Raw genomic sequence first — 21235 nt, forward strand, 5'->3', positions numbered from 1 at the left:
AGTGCCTTCTTATCCATTTCTAGCTACTGGGATCTCATTTGCCTCTTCTCCTGATATCTGCCTTGGCCAGCTCTACAGGGAGTTCCCCACCCCCAGACTTGAGCAGGAAGGCCCCAGGCCCTTGCCACTCTGCCTCTCTGTTGAGGGATTGGGGCCAGACCCTCCTGCACCCTCAGCCTGTGGGACACTGGGTGCTTATGGCTGTTCATGGCTGCTTAGCTCTAGGGCTTTGCCTGCCAGCCAGAAGCCCCTGAGTATGCCATGGTGAGGACTCTGGGGTAGCCCACCTCTGAAGACAAGAGAGGAAGATTCTTCTGGCTAAGAAGTGAACTAAGAAGTTGCCTGAAGCAACCCCAGTCCCCAGTGGGCCACAGCTGAGGCCCAACTCTTGGAAAGTTATTTCTATCTACATTTAGGTATCTTGAGGCAGGGCAGGGCCGGGCCTGCCAGCAGGTCCCAGATGTAGTTCCAGCCAAGTGGTGGCAGTGCCTGTGGACACACCCAGGTCCCCATGGGAACACCCCTTCCCCCATCAACTCTCTCTAGCAGAGCCTAATGACAGACTGGGCGGATGCTCATGGCCTATGCCACGGAGGTGACGGGACAGACAGGGAGAAAGGGCTGCAGGCTCCAGCAGAACAAGAGGGCAGAGGAACTTGGGGTAGGGGGTGGGGGAAAATAAGATAGGCCTAGGTCACCTGAAACAGCTTGCTCCACTAGGAAAGCCACTTTTTTCCCGTACCTGCCCAGATTGTCAGTGATTTGGGCAAAGGAAATCTTTCTCTCTCCCTCTCTCAATCTCTCTCTCTCTCTCTCTCTCTCTCACACACACACACACAAACACTCACATACTCACAGCTCATTCCCCAATATCATGACACCATTTTACACCCATTTCTCCATGTGGTTAATTTTTTTTTTTAGTTCTCATTTTTTTTCTAAGAAAAAAGCAACAAGAAAATAATTCAGAGTTTATACAAAACATCTTTACATTATTTCTTCCAAAAAGACTAGTATTTACACAAATGGCAACAGAAACAAAAACAAAAAACCCTTCCGACTGCCACCTGGAAGGGGCTGGCTGTTTCGCTCCCCTTCCCACCTGGCACTGGGGTGGGCAGCTGGCCAGGAGGCAGTATAGAGGTGGGTGGTGATAGGCCCAGCTCCTTCCATGGCCACTTGGGGAGTGCCTACAAAGCGCACTCCAGTGGAAGTCTGTTAGCAGCCGTGCTGGCAAGGAGCCGGGGTCAAAGTGCACGGCGTGCTGGCCCAGCCCTGGGCAGCCTCTTCCTCTTTCCAGGCCCTGGCCCAAGATTGGAGGGGCCAGCGGAAGCTGGGTTGAGGGGGACACCTGCCTGTGCTAGAGCCCAGAAAAGGAGCAGGCCACCTGGCTTTATACCCGCTTAGGTCTCTGCCCTGGGCCTCTGTTTCCCACTAGGCCAAAGGATGCCAAAGGTGAGAAGAGAGCAGGACGGGGAGGGGGAGGGGGAACTCCCAGCTCTGCAGGGCAAATAGCCACCTGGGCACCTCACCTCCCTCCACCCCCATGAGGTCATTTGCCTGCAGCAGCTCTCCTGTTCCCCAGGCAACAGCCAATTAAGACGTTAATTACCGTGAGAGTGAGGGAGGCAGGAGATGCCCAAGAATCCCACAAGGAAGAGTTTTTTTTTTTTTTTTTTTTGAGGGGGTTGGTGGAAAGGTGGCAGCCACTACCCCATTGCCAAGATCAGCTTTGTAGAAGGAGGGTCAGGAGGGCAGGGTGAGATGCTTTGCCCAATGGCACTCTCATCTTCCCTCCTGGGCAAGAATAGCTCTGGCCAAGCCACCCCTCCCCCAAACACCAAGGAGTTTATAAAAGAGATACCATCCTATGATTCCTGGCTGGCCATATCCTGCCCTTTTTCCCTTAAACTGGGCCGGGCCAGGCTCAGAAAGCCCAAGGAGGGGCTGGCTTTTACATTTTTCCATTTTTCTTTAAAAAACAGATGAAAATGAGTTGACAGCTAAAAAATGAACACAAAAACATTAAAAACAGTGATCATAGTGGACAAACAGTCCTGGGAAAGGGGGGAAGGGGGAAGGGGGGCAGAGCCGGGGGGGCATCTTCCTGCCTGCTGTCCATCAGCGTCCAACCCTGCCCTCCAAGAAGGGGCGCCCCTGCAGAGCCCAGAGGCCTGGCCAGAGGGGGAAGGCACAAGAGCGTGGGGGCTGGGGGCACAAGCACCCCCCTCCGAAGCCCAGGGGGGCAGGGCAAAAGGGGGATTATAAAAGCCAAGAAACTACAAAACTAAATACAAAGGTGGGCACAGCTGGTCAGGGGAGGAAGTGTGGGGGACAAAGGAGAGGTGCAGTCCTGGCCGACTGTCTCTTGGGGACCCGAGGCTGCGCTGGGCCCTCAGACCTTGTAGTAGATGTTCGCTGGGCTCTGGGGTGGCATCTCCTGGACGATGTAGACAGGGTGCCCGTAGTCCCCACTCACCTTCTCGTAGTGGGGGCAGTAGTTGTTCTCTGTAGTCCGTAAGGGGATGATGATGTCGCTGGGCTCGGTGCCCGCTGTGCCACTGCCCCCCTTGGGACTGGCCAGGGTACTGAGGGAGAGGGCGGGCGCCCGCTGCTGGGTGTGCTTCCGGTGCCGTTTGCGCAGCTTGAGTAACAGAACTGTCAGGAAAATGATGATGAGCAGGAAGATGACACAGCCAGCGCCAACGGCTGCGAACAACGCCACCTTGGAGTTGAAGAAGCTGTCGGGGTCCCCACTGCCACCTCCGCTTGCCCCAGGGCTGCTTTTCTCTTCCTGGTTCACAGTCTCTGAGGAAGGAGGAGGGAGGGGAGACATGGTTGGCCACGGGTCCCAGGGACACACTGCCCATTCCTGGCTGGGCCCCGTCCTGCCTCGCTTCAGAGACAGGGCCTGAAAGGGTGGCTTCTGCCCTTTTGGGAGACACCCACAGCACTCACCATGCTTGCCGTCAGAGTCACCCAGGGAACCCCGGCCGCTGGGGGCCTGCGTGGCCATCTTGATAGTGTTGTCTGCCTCCTTGCTGGGCCGGCTGGTGGTCAGCTGCTCAGGCGTCACAGCATTGGGGTCTGGGGGTGGGGAGAGGACGGGTGAGCCAGGGACCTCAGTCATCTAGCACAAGCCAACAGTGACCTATAAGTCAGACCTCAGATACTCTGACCCCATTGCCCCTCCCCTACTCCCAAAAGCATGCATACCAAGCCAGGGACATCTGTTGCAAAGGCTCAACTGGGGAGCCCTGACACCGGGCACTCACCTTGCCCAACCTTCATGACGATCTTCATGGTGCGTGTACGGCACACGCCTCCCTCCCGGTTTTCTAGTCCCTCCAGGCTCCCATTGGATGTAGCTGTAGCAAGAAGCCAGAGAAGTCAGCAGGAGAGAAAGTTCTGCCCACACTACCTAGAAATCCTAGTGCTGTCTTATCCCAGAAGAACAGAACTGGGAGTTGCGGGGGGTGGCAAGCAGCTCCCACCTACCTGCGAACCTTTCTGCCTGTCTCCCTTGCACTGAGAACAGAGTAGCCAGCCCCAGACCCAGCCCACATCAGAGACTAGCGCTTCCCCCAAGGATGCTACTCCTTGATCATGACTAGGCCTTAGCCCTTCTTTCTCAGTGGACACTAAGGCATCTTCTCTTTGGGCCATGTTGCTCAGAGGCAAAACAATCAGTACCAGAATCATGGGTGAGGCTCCTGCACAGACTGGAAGGAACCCAGTCAGGTGAACTGGGCTGGAGTCCCAATACTGTCCCTAACTCCCCGAGTGACATGGGGCAAGAAGCTCCTTCACATCTTAGGGCCAATTTCTCATGAAGAGAAAGGCCTAACCGCCAGCTGATCCCAAAGAGTTCTGCCAACTCTGCCATTCCTGAGATTAGACCTTAGGCAGGCCAAGAAAATGAGAACTTCAGGCGGGCACCACAAATTGGGAGTCTTCCCCACCCAACTTCTAGAGCAAAGGGGTCTGGCAGCCACCCTCTTGGTGAATTTTAGGGCCAGAAATCCCAGGCCGGGTTGGAAGGAGAGCACACCGGTCTTCAGAGGGGTCCAGACCAAGACAGGCCATGTGCTAGCTCACTGTACTACTTAGAAACTTCTGCTGCTACCACATAAGAGAGAACCCTATGATGGGAAGGGACTCACAGGTAATGTAGTAATCATGGTGCTTCTTGAACTCCAGGCCCATGTAGTTGGGGCTGAACTCCTGGAACTTAATGGTGAAGCGGATCTCCTGCTCTGGCCGATTGCAGGTGACCAGCACATTGGGGTCAAGCACGGTGCTGCAAGCAGCCGCCTGCTCGGGTCGCACCAGGTACAGCTTATAGTACTCGTAGGGCCGCCCTGCTTCCGCTCGGGGGCAGATGATGTCCAGCTTGTCTCCAATCTTTGGGTAGATCACCAGGCCCTTCCCACTCAGGAACCTGCCCAGAAGGGAAGAGAGTCAGCCTCAGGGTCGGGGGTCCGGGGCCCTCCCCTGAACTGGGGGCGCACACCATGAGAACCAGGCTGAGCCTGCTAGGTGGAGATGGGAAGGAGAGGTATCTCGTCCTTCTACCATCCTCAGGCTGGGGTGAGGAGAGACGATCACACTGCCAGCAGGGTGTGGAAGGGGTGGCCCGTGGGCAAGGCTGCCAGGCTTTGACTGCTCGGCAGGGTGGGGCATGGCCTACCTGGGGGAGCGTTTTGTCCTAATGTGGCATTTCCGCAGGGGGCTGACATGGCCAATGGTGTCAGACTTGGGCTGCCTGGAGGTGGTGGCCCTGTTCTCCTCCTTCCCCCGTCACACTTACATCCCTTCAGAGCCACTGCTACCATCTCCCCAGCACATGTGTGCACGCACGTGCGTGCGTGTGTGTGCAGATGCACACACACAAACATACAATGAGCCCACACGTGCCTTAGCCACCACCCCTGTGGCTCCCAGACTACAACTGGGGGAGCTCAACCTGTCTGAGATCCAAGCCTTCTCTCCCATCCTTGCTAATCTTGGGCCTGAGTGAGAGAGGAACAGGCATTGCTTGGAACCAAGGAGTAATGGGTAGTCTCTGGCGAGGTGCGACTCTACACAGCATTCCCCACTCCCTACAGGCCAGTGTCTTAGAGGGGGGACCCATCCAACCCCCATAGCGTGAGGACCTGAGTCCCCAAACTTGACTAGTCTCAATCCTAAAAAAGAGCAGACGGAGGGGAGAAATGGCCCAAACACTGACAACAGATCATGTAAGAGATGGTCCCAGGAACCTCACACATCTGTGTTCTAATACCCCCTCCTCCACATCTGCCCCTGATATAGACCCTGAGGGAGCAGGCCAAATGCCTTCTGAGCCAGGTTCATCTTCTAATTTTGAAGGCTGGGACCAGGGAGTAGCAGAGGGAGGGCAACTGCCCAAGCCCATCTACCTCTATCACTCTGTCCTTACGTAAGCTTATAGTCAAACCATGGTGCTATCTTGGCCATTTCTGAGCCTGGGCAGGCTGGAGCTGGGAGCAAGGCAATAGCATGGAGGAAGGAGAAAGTAGACAGACTTTGGAACCAGACAGACATGGCCCTTCCTAGCTCTGCGACCTTGGATGAGCTGTATGATCTCACAGAGTTTCAGCTTCTTCACTTATAAACTGGCAGTGGTAAGAGCCCTATCCATCACCCCTGCCCCAGGATTGTGGAGTGGGTACAGTGGTGTATGCAGAGTGCCTAGCACATAGTAGGTACTCAACATGTTTGACTCCTGCTTAGAAACAGTCTAGTCTGCCACGAGGCAAGATACTAACAGCAAATGCCTATGACACCAGTCTTGGGGTTTTTTGGCAGGGGCGGGGGCTGGCTGGGAAGAGAAGCTACAACCCCATCCTTGAGGATTTTTCTGTCTGCTGTGGGTCAGAAAAGTAAAAAGGATCCATGCTTTAGCAACAGACAGTACCAGGCTATCTGTAGGTTATGTGGGAGGATGGTGGCTCAAACCGCAAGGGCTGGAAGCAGCGAGAGGAAGGAGACAATTCATCTGACAGGAGATGGTTCCTCAGAAGGAGCAGAATGCAAGTGGGTCCTGGCGGGGCGGGGGGGGGGAGGGAGGAAGAAAATAAGAAGTTAACACAGAGCAAGAATGGACAGGAGTGGCAAGAACACAAACCCCAGGCCAGTGGCTGGCCCCACAATTGGTAGAGAGAAGCAGAAGAGGGGGTGGAAAAGCTCAGCTGGGGCGAGTCTGAAAGGCCTCAAGTGTCACAACAAGCATCCCACTGGGGACAGACCTTCGAGCAAGGACAATGGAGGGTTGAAAGTAGCACTTCAAGGGAACAGAGCTGACAGCAGGAGAGCATGGCTCCTCTTCCTGGGGGCCTGTTGCTCACTGGGGACCACAAGGTACGAGGGCCTGCCGGGAGCTCAGGGCCCTCACTCAAGGGAGGCAAATGATACCCAAGGAGGTGAGGCTAGACCAAGCAGATGAAGAAAGGCAGCCCTCCCTCCGTGTTAAACGAGGCTTTGACAAGCTGAGACCTGCCATCTTCCTCTACAGGAGGGTAAAAACCACAACAAGAAGGTCTTTCCCTTAGTACCTAGATTCTAGAGGGCCGAAAAGGAGGCAGGCATGGGAGGAAGGCCCCTATAAACACTGAAGAGGGAACAGCCTCACCCCAGGCCCCCATAATTCCCAAGGCCATTTTCATTTCCCCAGCCTCACACTGGGTCCACCCAGATAGCTGGATTCAATGACTTCTAACTTCTTAGAACCAGTAGAACCTTCGAGACCTACTGAGTCCAGGTCCCTCATATGAGGGACGGTGTGATCAGTTGAACATTCCTATGGAAGAGAGGTGCTCCAAGCTGACTGGAGGACGCTACCCTCTGCTGGGACATTAAGCCCTAGGGCTCTAAGAAGACCTAAAGCTTTGGCTGATTCCTCACAGAGCTGCGCTTCAACAAGACCTTCCATGGAGGTGATGGCAGGTGCACAGAGGGCATGAGAAGGGATACAGGTCATCTCACCTCTCGTGCCACTTGGCCCTTGCTTCCTCACCAGGGCTTAGCTGTTCTAAGCACATCTATGGCCGCTCAGGGTCTGGAGCTCCGGATCTGAAACACAGGGCTTCCAGCTACTGGGGGCTCTACGTTGAATCCAGAGCCATCGAGGAAACAGATGTCTATACAGTGGATGGAGGAGGGGGTAGAAAAAAGAACTATGGCCCCTAACACCGCTCAGACTCTCTTCAACCTCAGCAAAAGACTTCATGAATATTCATCAGTTCATTTGCATAGCAGCTGGCAGAGGGAAACTCACCTTCCCCTAAAGTGCAGAAGGAAGAGGAGCCTGATGAGACCTGCCTTCCCTGACCCTGATCCCCTATAATGGTGCCTCCACAGCATCTTCTCAAACATCAGAATTGCTTCTTGGCCTACGAGAAGCCCAGGAAAATGGCAAGGGGACATAAGGGGCAGGTGTGTAGCCAGCAAGAGTGAAGCCTACAACACTAGTCATACTATCCAGGTGGGGGTGGGGGGGACCCTGCAGGTCTCCCCTCATACATGTCAGGTTAGGAGTAGGGGCAAGAGAGTAGGACAAAGAGATTGTCCCCAAGTTAAACTCTTTATCCCCCACTTTTCAAAAACTATTATCAGGCCAAGCTTTCTTGCCTGGGGCCACCCCCAGACAAAGCCCTTTTCTGGAAAATAAGGGGATTGACAAGGCCCAGCAGGAAGCCCAAAGCAGGTCGCCATGGTAACCCCTGAGGCCTTCCCTCCTCAGCTTCTGATAGCCCCAGGACCCCAGTGAGCCACCCCAGGGAGGAAAAGGACTTGGGGGAGGCTGTTGGAGCATTCCAGCTCCTTCTTATGGCCTACCTCTTCCCTTCCACCCTAGCCCAAGTCTCTCCCTCAGCCTTTCTGCTGAGCTGAGAAGTGTCGCCATGACTGCTAGTTACAAATCCTGGGAGGCGAGAAGACTGAAGGGTCTGGGGCAGTATCCTGGTCAGAGGCTAACTGCCCTCTTGCTTCCTTCGTCCCGCTGAGCCCCTCTCTGCCCAAACACAAACAATCTGCAGTGGGGGCAGCTTGCAGCTATGGGGGCCATGCCCAGAAAAGTGCCCATGTTCCACCAGGCTCATGCTTTCCTTCCCTCAGGCTCTAGAAACTTGTGGTCAAAGAGTGGCTGAAGGGAGAGCCTGGTCCCAGGCCACACCAGTCCAAGTTTGGTAGTAGACTCCAGCCACTGCCTTGATGCGGAGACCCCGGCGGCACTGTGCCTGTACCTACAGAGTGGTAGGACAAGTGGAGGACAGACCCCAAGCCAAAGCTCAAGTCTGCTCCCATCCCAGCAAGGGTGGGGAGCCCCCAAATTAAAGGCTCCTCTTTCATTCCCCCAGCTCCACCCAGCCCCCGAGGCAGCAGGAGCAGGCCTGGCGTGTCCCAGCAGTGCCCGCCCAGGCGTGGGTGGGCAGGAACAGCAGCTGGGTCCTGGCACACACACACACACACACACACACACACACACACCGACGGAGACAGAGAAGCCCGGAGAGTCCCAGAGGAAGTCACCCTCCCCACCTACACTGAACTCTGCCCTCCCTAGGCCCTCCCAGGTTCATACTTGGGTCCAATGGAGGGGGGCTCACACTCCTTTCCTTGTTGTCTGCTTTTTGTGGGATCCTTGAGAGGAAGTGAGGCTCCTGGCCCAGAGAGGAACCCAAGGTACCACTCTGAGCTTAGGAGGGAGAGTGCAAGGCAGGAGCTGACCGCCCCGAGTTCAGGTGACTGGAGCAGGCTGCCCTCAGAGGCAGACCTAACCAAATCGAAGAAGGAAGCCAGGGCACTGCTCGTCCCACGCAGGCAGGGCCTGAGTCACAAGGACAGATGCACGCACACCTGTGAGGTAAGAGGGGAACCCAGGGGCAGGGAGCCGGCTCCTCTTTCCAAACCCCACCTTGAATTCCTCTCTCTCCTAGATCCTGAGGGAGCAGGATGGCATGGAAAGAATGGCATACAGCAAGCTCTGCCCCCTGTGAGCTGAGTCTAGACAAGTCACTTCCTTCTTCCAGGCACAGGCCTTCTCATCTGGAAACAGGCGGCAGGGGGTGGGGGGGGCAATTCCTACTCCCCAGGGCTGATGGGAACCACCAACGATCTCACATAGGAGGATGCTTTGTAAGTAAGTAGCAAGGTGCTGCCTCACTGTTAAGTTGGCCTGCCAAAAACAGTACCATTTAGAAGAAGCTAAAGGAGCTTCCACTCCTGGCTGCTGGCACCCCCGCCCCAAAATGCCCACTATGAAAACACACACAGGAGGGACTGCTATTCCAGGGTCAGGAATCCAGGATGTGGCTGGTGAGTAACGCCCCCCACCTCAACTTGCCTAATAATCACAGAATGGACCCTCCCCCAAACCTGGTGTTTTCGTGGCAACAAGCAGCCTCCCCGCTGGCCCATCCCTTCCACAGTCCCAACCCCAGAAAACAGTAGTGTCCAGGGCCTGTCCATTCCCATCCACCTGAGCTGATGAGGCAGCGGAGAACCTGAGGGGAAACAGGGAACCCTCCATTTAGCCCCCCACCCCAGCCTCACAGGCCCTTCTTGCTTTCGCCCAACTGCCTGGGGTGGGGGTGGGGAGGGAGGGGAACAGGAAACTTTAGGAGCTGCTGGGTTCCCATCACTCTCAAGCCCCCACCTGTGGCCAATCAGCCAGAGTAGAAGAGGTCAGGTCTCTAGCCGCCCCGGAAAGGGGCCCCTGAGCTGGCCTCCCCAGGACTGTGAGCTGGAACAGCTGTGAGGGGGCTGGGACCAACATTTTGGCTCCTAGCAGGCAAGCCTGGGTTGGGGTCTGCAGCTGCCCCCACCCATGCTGGCTGGAGTCAAGGGTCCTGGACACCAAGCTGAACCCCCCCACCCCCACCTCCTTATAGGGAAGGTGTAATGTGATCTCAGGCACATTCCCACTCCCTGGAGGTGGGGGAACCTGAGTTGGGGGCAGGAAGGGGTCAGAATGGGACAGAGAGACTGAACTGCAGCAGCTGGACTTGGCTGAGGACTCAAGTGTGAGGCCTGCCGGCTGCCCCAAGCTCTCTGGGGAAGAGGCTAGGGGGCGGGGGCCACTCTGGGACCTTCCATCACAGCCCCCAACCCAACCAAGCACATGCATACCCTCTGGTTTCTCCCAACCTGTAGTGGGACTAAACCTACCGCCCACCCCCCATGCTTATCAGGCAAATCTGACAAGAGGGGCAAAGGAGAGGCAGAAGCCCTCACCACCCAGAGACTTTCACGCTGAAAGACCCCAGCACCAATTCTGGGAAAGAGCCTGGAAGTCTTAAGTCAGCGCTTCCTGCTCCCCTCTCTCAGTCAGGGCGGGGGCTGCATGCACCCTGGAACCTGGAAACATACCCCCAGCCCCACCACTTCTTTATTTTGATTTCTTTTCCCCAAGAAGGAAGCAATTAAGCAAGGTTTATAGGCACTGGGAGATTTGAGGGGGGGGGTGCCAGCTCCTGACAAGGCTGAGGAAAGAGACCAAAAGCACGGAGGAAGAGGGGAGGGAAGAGAGAAAATGAGCCTGTGAGGGAGAGCACGGGCATGTGCGAGAAACAAAAGGACTTGAGAAAAAGAGGCAGAGAGTGACTAAGAGTGAGAGGGAGTGTGAGAAAGAGGGAGAGCAGGGTGAGCCTCACTGGAGAGGGGAGGTGAGTGAGGCTCATAGAGGGTGTGAGAGGGTGAACCAATAGAGACCTGAGAGGGAGAACTCGCGCAGGAGGCAAAGAGGGAGAGACAGACAGAGACAGACTGTTTATTTGAAAGGCTGTGGCAGCCTGAGGGTTGGGTGCGGTGGCAGAAGCAGCCCCTGGAGCTCTTATGGAGCTGAGGGCAGTGCCTCCCTCCTGTCCTCCTGCCCAGCCCCCCATGCCCCAACACACACAGACCCCAGGGCGTGGATGGAACTGGGGGGCATGCAGAGGCACCAGCATCAGTCCCCCACCATTCTTGGGATCTGCTCAATTACAGGACAGAATTTGTGCGGGTCCTACGTAGTCCTACTGAGTCCTCATCCTGCACCCAGATGCCTGCCCTCAGCCTGAAGTGGATGGTGGGGTGGGTGGAACTCAAAAACCTGGAAACTGGTCCACAGCAAAAGGCTCAAAACACAAAAAGGAAGAAGCTCAGAGAGATGTTTCTCCCAGCCCCCCCACTCCAACTCTGCAGGAGGGCTCCTTTCCAGCTGCAGAGCTGCCTGCTATCTCTGGTTAGAGACCCGAGAGAGCAATTAGGTCACTCCCATGAGCCCCTATAATGGGCTACCCCAGGCAGATTTCAGCTATCCTGACTGGAGAGAGAGCATTTCCAGCCTCCACCTCCCCTGTAAGCAAGGGGTGGGGGTGCGGGGAACTGGGCTCTTCACAACCCTTTCCCTTGAGCTAAACAGCTCAGGGCCCCCAGACTATCTTAACTCCCTGCTGTTAGGAGAGCGCTGCACCCAGTCTGGCTCCTGGGTGGGGGAGAAATTCTTGTCAATCCCTTTGCTTGTACCTTGTTTCCTTTCCAGAACCCTCTACACTGACCTTGTTTTAGCCATCCCACAAACTGGTAAATAGGACCCTACCTTAACCCAAGAATAGAACTAGAGAAGCGGCCTTCTCCCACTCCAGGGCTGAGAGATGCACTGTCCCTGGAATGTAAGAGGCCAAGGCAGGCAGGAGCCCGGGAAGTTAGCCGAGGAGCCCAGGAGAGTGGAAAGAGATTACAGATACAAAAATCAGAGAGCACAGAGGGCAGGCCAAAGCCCCCCAGTTTCCCACTAAGTAGGGGTATCTGCACATCACCAGGACCTCAACAAAACAGGAAGAGCAATCTTGACCCTGGATTCCAACCCCAGTCCTGAATGCCAAAAGGGTAAAAGGTCCAGAGGTCACTACATAGCCCCAGACTCTTCACTAACAGCCCAGAAACCACTGAGCCACCGCCCTAAAAGGTGTGTGTGTTGTTTGGGGGTGGGGGGATTGTGAAGGGGAAGGAAGAGGAAGAAAAGAAAGGATCTCCTCTACATAGCTACATCCCCAACCCCTTGGGAAAAGCTAAGCATAGCTTCCCAATCTGAGGGACATTGGGGGGGGGGCACCGGGACCCGCCTGGCCAGGAAGCCTTCCATCCCACCCTCCCCTCCCTCGCCAGCTCCGACGCCACTCTGCCTGGGCTGGCCCTCGAAGCTCTGCCGCTGGCTCCACTGGTCCCCCGACGGGCGCTGGATTGAACTCCCCTCCCCAACAAATCCCTCTCCCACTCCGCCCCTCTCCACCGGCCGCCTTTGTGAGCCTGGGAGCGGCGCCCGCCCTTCCATGGCCCCGATAGGGAGAAAAGAAGGGCCAGATGAGACGGCAAAGCGAAAAGCTAGGGAAGCAAAGAGAGAAGAAAGAGAAATGGAAATGGGAGAAGCCCGAATGGGGATACAGGCGCAGCCACCCGCCCCACGCGCGGAGTCCCGAGCCGTGGTCCCTTCACAGCCAAACAAACGAGAAACCTGTGTTCCGGCCTCGTCCCCCACCCAGGTCAAGCTTGCCCCTAAAGCGGCTCTCGGAGAAAACCGCCACGTTCCCAGGAGCCCCACAGGGGAATGCGTTCTCTCCCCCACCCAGCTCTCGGGTGCGCCCTCGAGCGCCCAGACTCCCAGCTCCGCCAGGCGCGGCAATCCCGACTTGATCCAGGACGTGCGAAGGAGAGAGCGCGGAAGCCAAAGGGTCACAACCCAGCCGAGTGCCCCCCACCCCACCCCGCCGCACCCTGCCCCACCCGCCCGCAGGAAAACACACTCGAAAACGCCAGAGACAAAATGGGGCGCCGCTCCTCCTCAAAACACCTCCCCACACGCACTCGGGGGCGCATGGCCTCACCCTGCAGGAGTGCCTCCCACCCCCAGGGATCTGAGCCAATAAGTTACTCACTTGGGGTTGAGGGAGCTCCAGGACACGGGCTCCAGGTTCTTGGCCAGCGGCGTGGCGAGCCGGCACAGTGCCAACACGACCATCGCCACAAGCCACTTGCCGAGCCAACGCTGCCCAGGCCGGGCCATCTTCCCAGGAGCAGGCTGCACTTGGGATCCCCTGGCGCCTCCTCAGCAAACTGGCCTCGCCTTCCCGTGCTGCGCTGCGCTCTGAACCGCTCAGGCGCCCATCCTCCGCAGTCACCGGCCTTGAAGAGCTCCCCTCCCGCCGGCTTCGGCGTCGCTCTTCTCCGCCCGGCGGGCCAGGAGGACTCACTGGGCAGCCGTCCCCAGCCCGGGCATGGGCCGCGGCCTCCGAGGTCTTGCTCCTCTGGTCTCTCTGCCGCACGAGGCGCGACGGGGGCTCTGCGCCCCCGGTGATCCGGCCCGATTCCGCTGGGCTCCCCGAGACTGTTCGGGTCTGCGCGCCCTTTTCCTGACTGGGTCTCCCCACTGAGGACTCGGTGGCCGCACCGACGCCTCGACTGTCCCGGGATCGACGGCCCTTGGAAGAAGTGGGAGTCTCCCCACAATGCAAGCTCAGTCCGGGGGCTCCCGGCTGGGTCGCCCTGGCACGGTCTCCGTTCCTCCAGGCCACACTGGGACTCTGGGCTGCGCGCCCCACCGACAGCTTCTACTTCAGCGGGGGCCCCGTTCAGTGTACTCAGAAGAGCGGGAAGACGCAGCGGAGCGAGATAGTCCCATCGATTTGAGCTTCTGAAGCCTCGGCCGGGTCACTCCGCAGCCCCGTCGCCGAGTGCTAGCTCCCCGGCGATTGCACCCGAAGGTCTTCGGCCAGTGCAATTCTCACACGCCTCCCACTGCTGTCCAGCGCGCATAGACTCCCCCGGCTGCCGCGGAGCTGTCTACTCCCCTGCTCAGGCGAACGCAAGGCCGACCCTACTCCTCTTAGCCAATAGGAAGCTCCGTCTCGGGGTCCTTGTCTCCTGTCACGCCCCTAGAACAGGAAGGGGGCGGGGCTCCTGGGAGCTCTTAAGGACGCCGTGCTCACGATGGCACCAATCTGAGAGTGCGGGTCTTGTGGCTAGGGCTTGGTCCGGTTTAGTCCCGTTCCCAGAGCGCTCGGCGGGTGGAAGTTGGCGTTCCTCTAGGGCTGTCGGCCTGCTCTCCTCTCCCGCGCCTAGTCGACACTCCGGCCCACTGAACCAGATAGGCCCTGTCGCAAGTATCCCGGGAACGTACTTCCATTCTCTTTATACAGGAACCCTGAAGTCCTGCTCTGCGCCCACCTCTGTGGCAAAAGTAGCCTGGTTGCTCCCCGTCCCATGTCCCATCTCACGTAGGGCTCTGGTGGGCCTTCCTCCTTGTTAACTCACAATGAAGTGTCTGCTTGCACTTGGACCTGGAGTCCTAAACACACAGATCCGATAGGTGATGGAGACTCAAAAGAGATCAAGTACCAGATGGAGGTGGGTGGGAGGTGCGATCTTTGCCCCTGGGGACCAGGTCTTTGGAATCTCAGCCTCAGGGGAGAGCTTTGTGGGACCTGGGAGCCCAAACTTAGAGTCTTGTCCTGTCTGAAGGGGCAGGCAAGACCCCGGAACAGGCCAGCGGGGATAAAGACTTTTATCTTTCTTCGATAAAGAAAGACACCTCCTGGGCAAAGAGGAAAGGGTGCAGGCAGACGCCTTTTGAAAAAGCAAAAGCGAGCGTCCTGGCCCCAAGACGCCAGACTCTAGGCCCTCCCGGCCTCACCATCTGGGTCTTTGTCTCCCAGCCCTGGCCCATTCTCCCCGCCCCTCCTCGCTTCCTTGCCTATAACTTTGGCTCCATCCCACAGCTCAGACCCTCCCGGTCCGGCCCGCTCTCCTGGTCCGACCCCAACAGGCATACCCACGTGCTAATGTCTCCCCCTACTGGTCTTCCATAGCACTGCGGGAGCCCGGGAGAAATGGGAAGCTCTCATCCAGGAGCTTGACACACAGAAACCTAGCGCTTGACTTGGACTTGAGACTTAGGACGGGCGTGGTAGCCTTGGCAAGAACCGCGGTCCAGTATGGGGTGGAAGGGAAAGCACTAGGAGGAAGATCTGGGTTTGGGGTCGGCTTTGGGGTATAGTCTCCTTGGGGCTACTTGATGGAGACAGGTGAGCAACATTCCCAAAGGGTTCTACCGTTTACTAAACAGGTTCATGTCCTTATCGCATTCAAGTAGGTGTTTCTCACTGGATCCTATGATGATTTCTTTGGCTTTAGAGTGGACCTGGATTTGGAGGGGATGGAATAAGAAGGGAGAAGCTAGGCCCCTCCTCCTTTTAGGGCCAGGGCCTGGAGGGTGAAAACGTTCTGGGGGGACAGAGACCAGGAGAAGCTAAGTCGGGTCTCTCACCTGACAGCTGGACCCCTTATTGGGGTGTGGACAAGGAGAGATGAGAACAAGGTGCAAGGGCACACCAGTAGTCCAGCCTGGGGACTAGGATCCCTTGAAGTGTGTGCATAGCACCTGAGTATGGAAAGAAGCCTGCTGCTTACTGAGTGCTGACTCTGTGCCAAGAATCATGTTAGGTGGGTTTCCTCTCATAGTCCCTTGAGATAAGTTCCACACCCCTCATTTCACAGAAGAGGGAAGACAAGGCTCAGGGAAGAGAAATAGCTCCACTGAGGTCACTGAACTAATCAGTGGTAGAAGCAAGACATTTCCCCAGGCATTTCTGTCTCCAAAGCCTAAACCAGTTCCAAAGCCTGTACCATACTGACTTGTCACATGTTCAACCCCTTCTTGCCTACTTGCTTATGTAATTCATTCCTGGCCAAAAGCTGGCTCACACTTGGAAGGGAGCAGCGTCAGGATGGGTCAGGACTCTACTCTTCGTTCACAGGTTGCTAGGCCTGGGACTACCCATCTGTATTCCTGGTCACATCTCAAGATTCCCACCTAAAATCACCACTACCAAACCCCAACACCAGCCTCACATTCTGCTGCCAACACACCCCCAGTGTCTCTTGGGAGGCAAGCCCGAAACCAGGTCGGGGAAGGGGGAAATGAGGCTATGGTGCCAGACTTGGGAACCCTAAGCAACTCCTGACTGTGCGTTGGCACCCCCTAATTCTGGGTGGAGATGGCAGCAGAGGAAAGAGGAGAGGACTTGAGGCCTGCTTTACATGCTGGTCACCGCTGGTCACAGCGCAACCTTTCTGCCTCAGCCTGTCCACTCCAGCTCTAGGGGCCTCAGTAGTAGGACCAGACCTACTCTCAGCTGCAGCCAGGATCACTGACTCCAGGCCCCCACTGTCTGTGCCACCCTAGAAGGGCCTCAGATGTAAGGATTCAGGCCCCTGAGGTAGGGAGAAATTACCTCCCCCCAAGAGGAGACTGAGAAGAACTTGGGATCCATGCAGCACATGGAACCTCTCTTATCCAAGCCCTCACTGCTCCAGTAGCAGTCACACCCCTCCCTGGGCCTCCCAGATCAGCATCACCACACACACACACACACACACACACCCTCAATTTCTGTGGCCCTTGTTCTCAACCTGTCCTTGCCTGCCCTACATTCTGAGACGAGAGAGGTGAATTAACTTGCCTAAAGCCGCACAGCCAGGAAGTAGAAATGTCATGATTTTAACCTACCCAATTTGTGTTATAACCAATGACTCTCGTGAATCTACACTGATATTCCAAGGCTCTGGAAAGGAGTATGTGCCAAGGTGTAGGCCTTGCATACCAAAGGGTCAGAGCACGGGCAGCCTATCCCAGGCCCAGGGTAATGTAAGCTGGGCGAGCCCAGTGAGGCTAGGAACCCTCTGTTAGATCGGGTCATCCCCAGCCTGCCCTAGGTCTCCTATCTGTCCTCACAGAGACCCACAGCCTCTGCGCATACCCTCCTCCCAGACACACACAACCATTCCCTATAGGGAGAGGGGGATGCTGTAGCATCTTTGCCCAGTCCTGCTCCTGGCTCCTTAGAGAACACACTGGACATGTCAGGCCCCATAAATGCAGGGAATAAAATTCCCTTGGAGGAACACCCGAAGCAGAGCAAACACCTGGACACAGCTGTGTTTCTTGAATACCCACTGTATGCCTGGCACTGTAGCTGGGTACTTTCACCTTTGGTGCTGTATTAGCTGAGTTTAATTCTCACAACGTCCCCGAGGGAAACGTTGATATGTCTACTCTAGAGATGAGAAAAACTGAGGCTCCAGGCTCAAATGGTCTGCATCCCCTTCCCCGCCAGCCTCCACTGGTGAGGCCCTCTCTTGAGCCCTGCTGGCTCATTCCCACTGTCCATTTCTCTCCTGTTCTTCCCTCTGCCCTCAGGGCTCTGCTGGCTGAGATCTGCTGCCATCTGTGTGGGACTCAGGCTGTCTTCCTTCCCCCACAAATACCTGGTTTTTCCCAAATCACTCTATCTCTGGGTTAGTCTCCGGGCAAACCCAGGGTGGGGCTGGAGCCCTCCCGCTCTCCCTCTTCCCCTCTCCTGCATGCACCACACCCCACGACTAGGTCAGATCCAGCCCCAGGGAGGTAAACCTTGCAGGTCTAGTTCCACGGCAGCCATGGCAGTTTTCAGTGGCTGGTGAAGGAGGCAGTGGTCCCCAATGCCCAAGGTTCAACCAGACTCTTAACCCCCAGTCTCTGCCCCAGCTTCACACCTGGTTTACAGATGTTTGCACTGAGATTGCCTTGATCTTCCAGGTGTCAGCCTGGCCCCTGCTCAGGCTGTGGGTGGGATACTGGGGAAAGGAGCCTGTCTTCTGGAGATGGTCCTGCCTGCCCCCTCCCTCTCTATCTCCTTATCCCCTCCTTATTCCACTTCACCCTACCCTGGACTTCTAGAAATCTCAGGTCCCATACAGGCAAGTATGGTCCACCGTCCCTGGAAAGAGCCTGGAACAGGACATCTGAGATGGAGCATGGCTAGGTGTGGCAGAGAAGGGGGCACAAGGGTCTGAACAGCAGCTGGGACCTTGGGTTCCTCGGAAGCCTTGTCTTTGGACTTCCCTGCCCTCCTGTGTCCTCTAGCGGTCCCTCCTGTCTTGTGCTCTCTAGCCCAGCAGGGGGCAGTCTAAAGGGGGGGAAATCCCACAGCACTATGGGTGGGGGCAGGTCTCCTGTTGTTCTCTCACTCTCCCAAGACCTGGAGAGTATGCAAAGCAGGTCTGGGCCATTCATCACTGTCAAAGTCTCAGGAGTTTGAGGGAGGGGAAGCAGTAGCGGTCCCCACCTGTCACTGACCCCAGCCTGGCTCCCCATCTCAGAAGGCCAGCAGGCCTGGGGGAGGATGATGCTAGCTGGAGAAATAACATCTTCGCCCAGTCCTGCTCCTGGCTCCTTAGAGAACACACTGGACATGTCAGGCCCCATAAATGCAGGGAATAAAATTCCCTTGGAGGAACACCCGAAGCAAAGCAAACATCTGGACAACCCAAGGAGCAAAGGGAAGAGTAGCTGCTTCCTCATCTCTCCAGCCCTCCTAGATTTGACCTCTCACCAGCCTATGAGCTAACTTCCTACATCCTACCCTGCCTCGAGGGCTAAAGAGTCATCCCCGGGGCTTCCTTGACTGATAAACCCAGGCCCACTGATAGAAAGGTCATGAGCCCCTGGGGGTATCCTGAGGAGAGATAAGGGGCTGAACCCAGCTGGCCAGATACTCACTGGCAGATATATGGCACTGAGGCCCACCAGCCTACAGCTGCCCCTTAGCCAACATAGCCAGGACCTCTGACATTGAAACCTCCCCTCCCCATTCACAACTTAGTCCATTTGATTTAGAGACCTCCCGCCCTACACTCAGTCAGGAGGGTCCCAGTGTTTCCTCCTGGGCTCAGTGTACCTCCCAGTGAGCTCCCAGTTCCCTTCTAAGCCGTTAGTCTCCCCACCTAGCCTCTCCCACCCTGCCCCCACCATACCTCCACCTCCCCAGAAGGCTGCCTAACTTGGGGTTGGGGTAAGACTTCAATTAAGGAACCATCCAGCATCTTACAGGATGCCAGATTCTCTGGGGAACATGAATTTCCTTGGCCTGGATGTTTTTCTTTCACAGACCCTCTCCAGGACACAAAATAGAGCCGACAGCAGTCCCTAACCTCAGGAGGAATTTTCTTCCTTGGACTGGTGTCCTGGGAAGGGGTGGGGAAGTCAGGAAGCTGGGGGCTTCTGAACTAAGAGGTGATTAGGGCTCTAAAGGTGTGGGAAGGAGGAGATGGGATTTCAGCGGTGGGGAAATGAGGCATTAGGTAGGTTGTTGAATCAAAGGAGTAGAGTCCCCAAGGAAATTCTCTCCCTGGTAGCTTCCCTATTCCTCAATCTCTGTCGACCTCCAGTGGCCAGCCCAGTATTTGCACCCCAAAAGCTGATCGAGCACCAAATCTGAGCGCTGACAGCCAACAGGAAGTAAGTGACGCTGCCAGCTTTGGGTGTTGGCCTGGGCTGGGCCAGGCCAAGAACATCCTTTCTTCTCCTCCCCATCCTCGCTCCCGATACTATAAATCCAATCTATCCAGGCCTACATTAGCATCCACGTCCTCTGGGCAGCCTTACTGGCAAGTCCTAGAAACCTTTCTTTCTTTGGAGGTCCATATCATGACCGTACTCCCTGTGATTGGCACTTAAATTTTCATTGTGTACATCCTCTCTCTCCCACTACATACTAACCTGGGGAAGAAATCACTGCTTCTCCTTTAGCCTCCATGTCAAGGTCAAGCATAAGGATGGGCATACAGAAGGTGTGCAATAAATGTTATGGTGATGGTGACAGCTGCTGTCTCCTGAGCGCCTACTACCTTCCATGTACTTCATATCCATTTTCTCATTCAAAAGTCCTTTTTATATACACACCAGGAAACTGATGTCATTGGAAGTCAACCGACCTCAGTAACACCTCACATGCAGTAAGTGGCCAACGCAAGGCTTGAGGTGGATTTCTCTGGCTCCAAGCTATAGGTATCACTATCTCCTGTGTCCCATACACTGTCCTTACCCCTGGAAGGGACATGGGGATGACTAGGACTCAGTCCCCGACAACAAAGCATGATGTGGGCCACAGCAAAGATGATACGCTCCATGGAGCATGGAGGAATTGGCTCCACATGCTTCCAGTTTTTCTCTAGTTTGCCCTTTGACAGAGCAGATCGCCAAACCCAGATGCAAGTCTCCCAGGTCTCATCACACAAAGAGACTGGGGCCAACCAGAAGACTTCTATGGACAATGAGTGCTTAAAAGAGTGAAGAATCCAGTGCCATTGGACTCTTCCTGGATCTTCCAATCCAGGAAAAGTCCATCAGAGATTGCTATCAGTAGAGTACTCAGACCCTCTCAAGAATGAACATGGGTCATTTCAATTCACAAACACCACTGGACCTTCTCTGGGAGCCTGACAGGAGCTGAAATCTGAGGTTTAAAGAAATGAGAGAAATGTGTGTTACTTCCCCTCTCTACGTGCCGTGCCCAGTTCGCTAACAGTCCCAGGCCAATAAGCACCATGGAGTAGAGCACCCACTGATCTGAACCTTACTCTTGTCCAGACTTCCCTGAGCCATTTTGCCTTTCTCCAGCCTGGTGACCTAAGGAGAAACTGAGTCATCTCATGCCTGCCCTCACTTCTTCCCCAAGTGAACCTGAGACTCCTTTAGTCATTCCATTAATAATAGTCATTGGTGCAAAGATTACCTGCTGTGGCTGAAAAGGAAAAGAGCCCATTGTAGGTGTCTGGGTGGTTCAAGCTCCCTCTCCCTTGCCTGCTTCTACCACTAAGGTTCCAACAAGGCAAGGCCCTGGCTTAGAGCTGACAGTCCTGGAAAGCAGGAAGCTTAGTTTCCCAGGCAGATTCTACAAGGAGCAGTGCCTTCAGGTTTTGGATTGGACTTTCCACAGACAGTTTATTAAGGGCTTCCCCCACCAAAAATAGGATGAGTGGTAACACCTAGTTTAGTAAATGATTCCCCCCCCCCAGATTTGATGAGTGGTAACACCTGATTTTGAAAATGTCCAATCTGGGGTACCTGGGTGGCTCAGTCAGTTAAGTGTCTGACTTTGGCTTAGGTCATGGTCCCAGAGTCCTGGGGTCAAGACCCGTGTCTGTCTTTGGGTTCCATAGGGGAGTCCGCTTGTCTCTCACTCTCTCCTTCTGCCTCTCCCCCATCTTGTGCTCTGTCTCTCTCTCAAATAAATAACTAAATAAAATCTTTTAAAAATTAAAAATGTCCAGTCTGAAATGACCAGGCACAGTTCTCTGACTCTGAAACCAGTTTGTTCATTCGTTCGTTCCTTCCTTCCTCTCTCTCTCTCTCTCTTCT

The 21235-nt window shown here is 55.7% G+C and overlaps 1 protein-coding gene across 1 annotated transcript; it reads right to left on the minus strand.

Annotated features, from left to right (window-relative positions):
- Positions 1-964: 964 nt before the first annotated feature.
- On the minus strand, positions 965-13837 carry EFNB1 (ephrin B1). The gene is made up of 5 exons (XM_044234990.1): positions 12936-13837; positions 4164-4441; positions 3276-3368; positions 2959-3087; positions 965-2808 (listed from the first exon to the last, which is right to left on the minus strand). Exons 1-5 carry the CDS (start codon positions 13061-13063, stop codon positions 2396-2398), a joined length of 1041 nt encoding a protein of 346 aa, XP_044090925.1. The 5' UTR covers positions 13064-13837; the 3' UTR covers positions 965-2395.
- Between the last annotated feature and the right edge of the window lie 7398 nt (positions 13838-21235).

Source organism: Neovison vison, chromosome X, assembly GCF_020171115.1.
Source record: "Neovison vison isolate M4711 chromosome X, ASM_NN_V1, whole genome shotgun sequence".
Classification (NCBI taxonomy): domain Eukaryota; kingdom Metazoa; phylum Chordata; class Mammalia; order Carnivora; family Mustelidae; genus Neogale; species Neogale vison.